The sequence below is a fragment of the Triplophysa dalaica genome, chromosome 2 (assembly GCF_015846415.1).
Source record: "Triplophysa dalaica isolate WHDGS20190420 chromosome 2, ASM1584641v1, whole genome shotgun sequence".
Classification (NCBI taxonomy): domain Eukaryota; kingdom Metazoa; phylum Chordata; class Actinopteri; order Cypriniformes; family Nemacheilidae; genus Triplophysa; species Triplophysa dalaica.
The window spans coordinates 1,243,219-1,252,816 of NC_079543.1; the positions used below are offsets into that span (position 1 = coordinate 1,243,219).

Consider the following 9,598-nt stretch of genomic DNA (forward strand, 5'->3'; position numbering starts at 1 on the left):
CAGGTATGTTTCTTTTGTTGTTTTTTCACAATATTTCTGTCAATGGTTGTTTCAGTCTTAAATGTTGTTTTTATGTTACTGATTTCACAAATATACTAAAATGTGATAGCTGCCCACTATCCCGGATCTGCATGTGTTCACTACTCACTGGATATGTTAAATGCAGAGGTCACATTTCGGGTATGGTCACCATATCTGACAAATAGGTCACTTTCACACATAACACATTTAAAGGTCCAGTGTGTCATTTTTTGGAGGATCTATTGACAGAAATGCCATATAATAAACAAAGCTATTTCTTCAGGGGTATATAAAGAGCTTACACAATTAAGCTGACTGGATTCTATACAATAGATAATAGATTTCACTGACTGGACCTTTAAAAGACTGTCAGCTAGGGCTGTATAATTTATCACTATTGAAATCAAGCTGTCTGCGATATGTAATGTGTCAATATTTTTCTGAATGCGTAGCTTGTCTATGACGCACGGCTCTGGGATCAGGAGGAAATCCTGCTCGATCTAAAAGCAGTGCGAGTTTGAGTCTCTTGTAACCACTCACTCCACCCCTTTAATAAATCAATAAGCCCCGCGAAGCAGTGGGTTACAGTTCATTTTATAACGGCTATGTGCATTGTGGCACGATGGAAGCGGAGTTGCTTTTATAAAACAGTTAATCGATATGCAGAGCAAGGTTTTCTAAACTAACATAAATAAAGTGATATTTAGGCTATGGAATGCGGTCAGCCGTTATATATATGCGCATTTTATGAACTCTGCTCAGCCAATCAGAATCAAGGACCAGAACTGACCATTTTATTATGTGGATTTGAAAAAGCAACACCCGTCAAACATGATCATTATAAATATACTTTATATCATAAAAATATCTGATGAAGCTTGAGTAACAGTGATGAAAATATTCGAGAACGTGCTATGGTCTTCTTCTGCCGTGCGTATTTGGAGTTTCAGCATGAGTGCGCCCTCTGGCTTTTGGATGCGGCAGCATTTTTCCGTACTTCACTCGAAACCTGTGCATAAATCACGTGATATTTATCATCGGTTTATCATGACAGCCCTACTGTCACCTGTATTCTGCTGCTGTATGAATGTAGGAAATGATACAGAAACTAAATTCACCCTCTTATTTTCACTCTTTATTGCTGTTGTGTTTGTTTCAGATGAGAGCGGTGATTCATGTGGTGATGGAGAAACGGCCTCTACATCAAAACAGCGACTGACAGCACAAACTCTTTCCTGCATCACCTGTGGAAAGACATTCAGTTCACAGAGACGTTTAGAGACACATGAGAGAAAACACACAGAACAGAAACTCTTCACCTGCACCAGATGTGACATCAGCTTTCCTACCTTACAAGAGAAGAAACTTCATTCACAAGAGCACAGAGACAAGAAACACTTTCCCTGTCAGCAGTGTGGGAAGAATTGTGTCTCGTTTTATAAGCTGAAAGATCACATGAGGACACACACTGGAGAAAAACCTTTCCACTGCAGTGAATGTGACAAATATTTCACCACCAAAGGAAGTCTTGTTCTGCATCAGAGAGTTCACACGGGAGAAAAACCGTTCGAGTGTCCTCACTGTGGGTGGAGATTCAGCCAAAAAACTAATCTTAAGAAACATTTGCGTGTACACAACAGTGACAGACCGTATCAGTGCAGTGAACCTGCAAGATATTCAAAGTCACATCAAAGAACACAGAAGAAAGTCTTTCAGTGTTCACACTGTGATAGATGTTTCCGTCAGAGATCTAAGCTGACCACTCATGAGAGATCTCACACTGGAGAGAAACCTTATCACTGCTCTCACTGTGGAATGAGATTTTCCGATCCAAATACTTTTAAACGTCATCAGAGAATTCACACTGGAAAAAACCGTTATCACTGCAGTGTTTGTGGAAAGAATTTTTATCGTCAGGATAATTTTACAATACACCAGAGAATTCATACAGGTGAAAGACCCTTCAAATGTTCTCAGTGTGACAAGACGTTTTCTCGACCAGATGTTCTGAAATGCCATCAGAGAGTTCACACTGGAGAGAAACCTTATCACTGCTCCATCTGTGGTGAGAGATTCGCTCACATTAGAAGTTTTAAAACTCACCAGAAGAAACATGCTGAAGAACAAACTGCACTGGAATCACCATAGTTGCGTCTCAGTGTCTATGACCGAGCCATAATTGTGTTTAAAAGTATGGTCTGTCTGTGGAACTTCAATTTAAATCGTTTGGAAGTCAGTTTAATTTAGTCTCCGCAGGGATGTGATCTTCAGTATAAATACGGATTTTTGAATACTACAGATTGGTGGTGGGGGTTTTGGGATGTGCGCGTGATAATCATATAGCTGGCCAACAGGATCCTCTCTACATAAATGCAGAGCGACCGCTTCATTCAGAAGAACATCATTTTGTTTCCAGAGAGTCCAAACAGACTAAAAGAAGCCAAACAGCTGTTTCGGTACTCAAAAATTTTACATAAGTGGGAAACTGAATAGTGTTTTGTAACGTTTACAGAAACTCCCAAGTCTGGATGTTGATACGTCTATATGATGTGATTTAACATTAAAACATTATCTACATACAGAGACTTAAATAGGCCATTCCGTGATTTGATAGCTTGAAACTATACAAATGGCCGATCACTAGTCACTGTAAGATAAACGCCTTGAAGTCTCTAATGTAAGAATACATTTATAATAACTAAGACCGCAACATGCATCATTTGCAAAACCTGCGGATTATTTCAGGAACAACGCTGAATTAATGACGTAGATGCGTCCGCTAGTGGCTGTGTATGGAAATCTCTTGAGGCCAAAAAATTCTTTACTTTCCTGGCTCAATTATTGTTAAATGAATATTTCTGATTACAATAAAATGTAAAGTAGGCCTAGTAGAAATTACTCAAGGGCCATTTGTTAATGCCATCTTATTGAATTTAGCATAAGATATTTGGACAAACCATCATCAACCTATTTTATTAAATATTGTTTAGGTGACTGTTAAACTAATACAAATTTAAACTGATATTTCCAAAATTGGCCTACAGACATGGGAAGTTATAATAGTTTGTTTTTGCGTTGCTAAGTGAAAAATATATATTTTTGGCAAAAAGTTTCCTGTTTTAATCATGTAGCATTTAAGACTATTTTTGGGTGAGGATTGGGTGTATGCGGTCTTCCTTCTTTTTGGTCCTGGCTGATCATATGCCTGAACAGTCTTTATTTTGTCCTGAATAGGTGGTTTCAGCGGCGACAACAAAAAAATCATTATGTGGCCCAAACTTAACTTCCAGTAGACCTCCACAAAGAAACTGTTGAGTAATTAAATGTAATACAATAGCATATAAAATAAATATGAAATAAGTTAACTTTGGGCCACCACGTGCGTCAGATGAAACCTTCTGGAAATGTAAATAAACCTGTGTTTGTTTGTTTGTTTGTTTGATGTCTGATATTGAACATCTTGCTTATGTGACAATTTGTAGTTCATGATTGACACGTGCAGCAGATATTGTTCGGAGCATAATGATTCACCAGGAGTTAAACTGTATTTTTTATTTGTTTTCAGTTTTTACTTATAATGTGAAAAATCTCTAAACTCTCTATAAAATAATGAATATCACTCAAGTGCTCTGTTGGAGTATGTCAGGTTCAGTTTTGCATATTTCTTGTGGAAATGCAAATGTTTACAATACATATCCAATAATCACTTGTAAATGCCTTTAACTACAAAGACGAACAAGGTATCATCTGAAATAAATGATTAAAAATCTTCCTCTCGTACTAGTTCCTTTACGTTTATGGCTTCTCTAAACTCTGAGGGGCGGTTTCCCGGGCAGGGCTTAAGTCTAGTCCCAGACTGATTCAAAATGTTAGTGCTGTCTTGATCAAAAACAACTTGCGCTTGCATATTTTAAAACATATCAGTGCGATTGTTTTGTCTCAAGATGCACACAGTAATGTTTGTTTGTAAAGTATGTTTTAAAAACGCCTTAAATATCCTAATTTAGCTAAAGCCTAGTCCTGGTTTAGTCTAATCCCTGTGCATGAAACCGCCCCTGACATCTGAGCATCAGTCTTTTTGTGATTGTTAACAAATGAGGGTCGATACGTTTAAACATTTTTGACCAAGCCTAAATATATTTAGCAATATCTACACTTAATAATCAACATAACAGGGTGGACATATATTGTGGTTTGCTCATAAAATTTGCTTTCTGCTTGCAGTTGTTTTATGAAATGTGGCGGAGCTTTGACGGACACACAATTATAACAGCTGGATGAGACAACAATTGTTAAGTTTAATGGCAAATCTCAGCTTTGAATTTTAGTAATTGTGAAGCCTCAAAGACAATTTATGGCGATGGCCAGCTGCATTCCACTTCATTTACATTAAATGTTGTTGGATTACATTAGAAAATAAAGATTACCATAAGGAATAAAATAATAAATCTAATTTCTGTAACAAGACAATATTTACCAGGAAAAAGTAAATTATTATTAAAAAGTAATTAAGTTATTTACCAGGACATATTGTCAGGATAGGTAATAATCCAAATAAAATCAATCTTGAACATGAGTTCTTTAGTAGGCTACACTTTCTGTGAGGCAGATGGGTTTATTAATTATTGGTGACTATATTTTTTGAGCTACAGATTAAAATGAAGAAATTCAATTTCTTAAAACCTAAAATAAAAATCTCTGTAAAGGCTTTTGAAGCATTCCACAGCTTTAGTTCTTCAGATTCTGGTGTGTGAATAGTTGCGTTAGCCTACGTTGTCATATATTGCTGTAGATTGGCAATTGTACTGCACACATTAAGTTTCCTTCAGTTTTTCTTAGTGCTTACACAACAGGATTATTGAAAAAAACTATTTTTAATATGTTTTACGTGGTAGGAAACTCGTTAGTTTACTTTCATTATTATCGCCTTGTGTCTCCAGTCCAGCAGGAGTCGCTCTGCAGCTCTTCAGTCCGCCGATAAACCCACTAAAGAAAGAAAGAAAGACAAACATCAAGCGCTGCGTGTTTACATCACTTTGTTTTTTGTCTCTTTTTAGATATATTTAAGGTAGGTGCAAGTTTTTTCCGCTGTTTTGCATTGACGCTTTTTGAGTCATTCACAGTTTCAAATCAAACGAGAAGAAATGTGAGAATATCGCGTTTTTATCTGACGTGTGATGGTGATTGAATGTGTGAAATGATGATGTTTATTTGAGTGTATAGTCTGTCATCTGATCATATACCTGCTAAATGTTTTATATTTTGACAGAAATTTAAATTAAATTAACAGACTGACCAGTTGTGTGCAGTTTAGTCTCTGTAATTTATAATCACAATAAAACAATGTTTTGAGTTTGTCATTTTTGTGTTGAGATGTTGACGATGACGTCACAGATGTGCTGTAAATCAGTGGGAACTGATCTGTCCATGCTGGATATTGATGATTTCATCACAGAAATCTGTCAGCTGAAGAAAGAGGTGAAGTTACTGGAGGAAAAGCTGAGGACAAGAGGAGATGAACTCAACACAGAGGTTTGGACACATTCAACATCATTTACCTCAATCACTCACACTGCTTTTATTCTGTCATTCATGTCAAACTAAATGAAAGTTATATATCACACATATATTCTCTATAAAGCTCCAGTGCTGATGATGTGTTGTGTGTTTGTCAGATTGTGGTAAAGGTCGAGTCAAACCCCACAGACGCTCAGGACACTGTGTGTGACAGTAATCACACCTTGAATCAGGATGAATCTACTGATCAAACCTCCACAGAGTCTCTGGATTCTGTCTGTAACGCTGGAGAACAGCAGATCCTGAACACCAGACCACTGAACATGTGTTCTGTCAGATTGATAGACTGCAGGAAAATGATGGAAATGAAAACACAAACATCAGCAGAAGAAGAAGAAGAGCATCACACTGATGAAGATGAGAATCATGATGATGATGAGGATTTCATTCCTTCAGGTTTGTTTTGTCTGTTTACTTTTCACAATATTTCACTGTCATGTGAGTTCCTGTTTCATAAAATGTATTTTTGCCACACTTCCACCAAAAGGTTTCTCAGTCGACACTGATGTAGTTTCAGATGTGCTGGAGCTTCTTCTTAACACTGTTGTGTTTGTTTCAGATGCGAGCGGTGATTCATGTGGTGATGGAGAAACGGCCTCTACATCAAAACAGCGACTGACAGCACAAACTCTTTCCTGCATCACCTGTGGAAAGACATTCAGTTCACAGAGACGTTTAGAGACACATGAGAGAAAACACACAGAACAGAAACTCTTCACCTGCACCAGATGTGACATCAGCTTTCCTACCTTACAAGAGAAGAAACTTCATTCACAAGAGCACAGAGACAAGAAACACTTTCCCAGTCAGCAGTGTGGGAAGAATTGTGTCTCATCTTTTCATCTGAAGAATCACATGAGGACACACACTGGAGAAAAACCTTTCCACTGCAGTGAATGTGACAAACATTTTAGAACCAAAGGAAGTCTTGTTGCTCATCAGAGAATTCACACGGGAGAAAAACCGCACAAGTGTCCTCACTGTGAGAAGAGATTTAACCACAAACCTCATCTGAAGGAACACGTGCGTTTACACACCAATGAGAAACCGTTTCAGTGCAGTGAATGTGGAAAAACCTTTAGGGTTTTAGGTTATTTGAAGTCGCACCAAAAAAAACACTCTAATGAGAAACCTTATCAGTGTTCACACTGTGATAAATGCTTCCGTCATAAATCTCATCTGATAATTCATGAGAGAACTCACACTGGAGAGAAACCTTATCTCTGCTCTGACTGTGGAAAGAGCTTCTCTCAGCCACATATTTTTTTCTTTCATAAAAGAGTTCACACTGGAGAGAAACCTCATCACTGCAGTGTTTGTGGGAAGAGTTTCAGTCAAAATAACAACTTACTAAAACATCAGAGAACTCACACAGGTGAAAGACCTTATAAATGTTCTCAGTGTGACAAGACGTTTGCTCGATCAGATGCCCTGAGAACCCATCAGAGAGTTCACACTGGAGAGAAACCTTATCACTGCTCCATATGCGAAGAGAGATTCGTTTATTTAGGAAGTTTTAATTCTCATCTGAAGAAACATGCTGAAGAACAAACTAAACTGGAATCATCATAGTTGCGTCTTTTTTGTTTTACACTACAACCCCTTATTTTTGTCATTTATGAATAGAACTGAACTTGAATTGTTTGTCATCAGATTGATTCCCTGACAGCACACATACATCTTTGAGACGTCTATTTGATGTCTGCATTTATATCTGAAAGATTTGTTTTGGATTGTTTGCTCATCAGCAATTTCTTGTTAAAACAAAACTTGGAATGTAACAAAATTAGTGCCGACCATGCACAGAAATATGTGTAAAGAATAGTAAAGAAGTTGTTTCTGAGTTTCTTCTGTTTTTACGATTTGTGTTTTAAATCTATTTTCTGTCAAGTAACTTTGCAAAATTGTAAATGAAATGGAATTTCACGTGGAATTTAAATGGCTGATTTTCCCAATATCATATTCCTGCGATACAGGAGACTTTAGCTTTTGAATTCTGAAACTGTTTTTTTTTAAAAGTGCAACATTACATTTTACATTTTTAGGCATTTGGCAGACGCTTTATCAATTTACATTCCTTTATCCTATACATTTTACATAGGTATTTGCAATCCCCTGGGATCGAACCCACAACCTTGCATTGCTCTTACCACTGAGATACAGGAAAACGTAAGCAGTTTTCCAGAAAAAAATGTTATCGACATAAATCTTGACATTTTAAAGGGTGTAAAGAAGCAAGACACGAGGCAGATTATAGATTACAAATGCATTTAATACGTAAGGGATAATCCACTTCGCCTCCACGTCGTGCATTAAAATCCTTAATGCACAGCTAGCCGTGGATTATCATGCTTATACCATGTTTATTTGCCAAGTTAAAGCTTTTATTGATGTTTACAGTGTCATTTTAGATCAAACAGATGAAAATGATATCTATTTTGTCAGTTAATTTTAAAAATAATCGAACCGACTGGAGCTACCCCTTCATTAAAGGATTTTAATCTACACCTCCCAGTCAATGAGAAGTCAAACATACCATGGTATAATAAAGGAATAAGCCCAAAGAAGCCGTGGTTTACGGTGCATTTTATAACTTTAGGAGTGCCTAAACCCCCTTAGCTGTTATAAAATCCACTGTAACCCACGGTTTCTCGGGGCTTATTGCTTTTATAAAACTGTTACTCAATATGCTTAGCCAGGTTTCATTAAATAAAGTAAATAAAAAGATATTTAGGTTATGTGGTGCGGTCAGCCGTTATATATCGGGTTATTTTATAACGGCTTAGAACTCCGCTCAGCCAATCAGAATCAAGGACCAGAACTGATCGTTTTATAATAAGAACTATTAAATGTCAAGTTTTGCAACATGTCAACCTGACAATACAATGTCTAAATGAACGATGGACAAACAACAAGTGTCCAAGTGTCACAGTTTGATTACGAAGCTTAATTAAATAGTTAAAATTGTAAAATGCTTGATCACTGACTATTCAATAATAAAATAAACAAATACTGTAAGGACAGTGGGTTACTACTTAAGCCTGAAGTATAGTTCCCTTTTTACGCGTACACGAGGGACAGGTACAGTGCGCCTGATGCAAACTTCGTCATCAGAATGATTTTTTACCTCGCGTACAAAGTACCTGCAGGACGTGCATGCGCATTTCCATTTCTATCAGTAATTAGTTTAAACACCAGGTGACACCCGTGTCCAGGGAGCAACGATTCAAGGTAGTGAAAGAAAACCTAACCCTCTAGCCCTGGATAGGTATAGGAATATGTTATGCGTGTGTATGTTGTGGCGAATCGGCCTTCCATCGCAGAAAGAAATCTCAGAGACAAGGGTTCCAGGTGCCAAGAGTTTAAAATTTATTTGCCCGGACAAACAAAGTGGGTTATTCAGAGTTCATCTGAAGTGATCCAACAAATATATATCTGACTCCATCTTTTATACATTGTTTTCAAGTTGTTATCACAGTTTAAACCAATCATGTGTGCATGACATCGTCTTCTTCCAATCAGGTTTCACTTTTTCATTAGCCCGTCCCTCTGAGCTCATAGTTCCGGCCTACCATATTAAGATTTAATGGTTGCGTGCGCCCCTCAAAAACAGGTGCCTCTTTATCTTGACACTTTCCTAGGGGTTTCGGACGATACATGATTTAACCATGTTTCTATCAAAGATTAGCTCATGGTTTAGCGTGTCCTTGGTTGTATGTGATTTAATTAAACTTCTCTACAAAAGTGTGTGGGGTGTACGTCTTAGTTCTAAAAGATATTTGGTGTGTGTGCAGATGTTCAAGTGTTCAGACTCATAACATTAACTTTGTTAAAATGAGCTCACTGTTCAGAGATACCAGCGTCCTTGACTCTATGCAACGACCCATACTTCCTTATTAAAAATGATGTTTGGTGTCCGTGCAGCTAAGATAAGATGCTTGTTGTTCATGCAGGTGTTCATGAGCTCATACTTATACACGAGGTCCAATATTGTTTCATA

General features: G+C 37.3%; 2 protein-coding genes across 2 annotated transcripts; both read left to right on the forward strand.

Moving 5' to 3' along the window:
- Positions 1–1,194: 1,194 nt before the first annotated feature.
- On the forward strand, positions 1,195–3,793 carry LOC130438179 (zinc finger and SCAN domain-containing protein 2-like; the record flags this gene model as incomplete). Its single annotated transcript, XM_056770006.1, has 1 exon — positions 1,195–3,793. A coding segment is annotated over one exon (975 nt), but the record flags the coding sequence as incomplete, so codon positions are not given.
- A 1,828-nt stretch (positions 3,794–5,621) lies between these two features.
- On the forward strand, positions 5,622–7,719 carry LOC130437769 (zinc finger protein 239-like). The gene is made up of 2 exons (XM_056769338.1): positions 5,622–5,994; positions 6,158–7,719. The coding sequence occupies exons 1-2, from the start codon at positions 5,862–5,864 to the stop codon at positions 7,168–7,170; spliced, it is 1,146 nt and encodes a 381-aa protein (XP_056625316.1). The 5' UTR covers positions 5,622–5,861; the 3' UTR covers positions 7,171–7,719.
- The last annotated feature ends 1,879 nt before the right edge of the window (positions 7,720–9,598 follow it).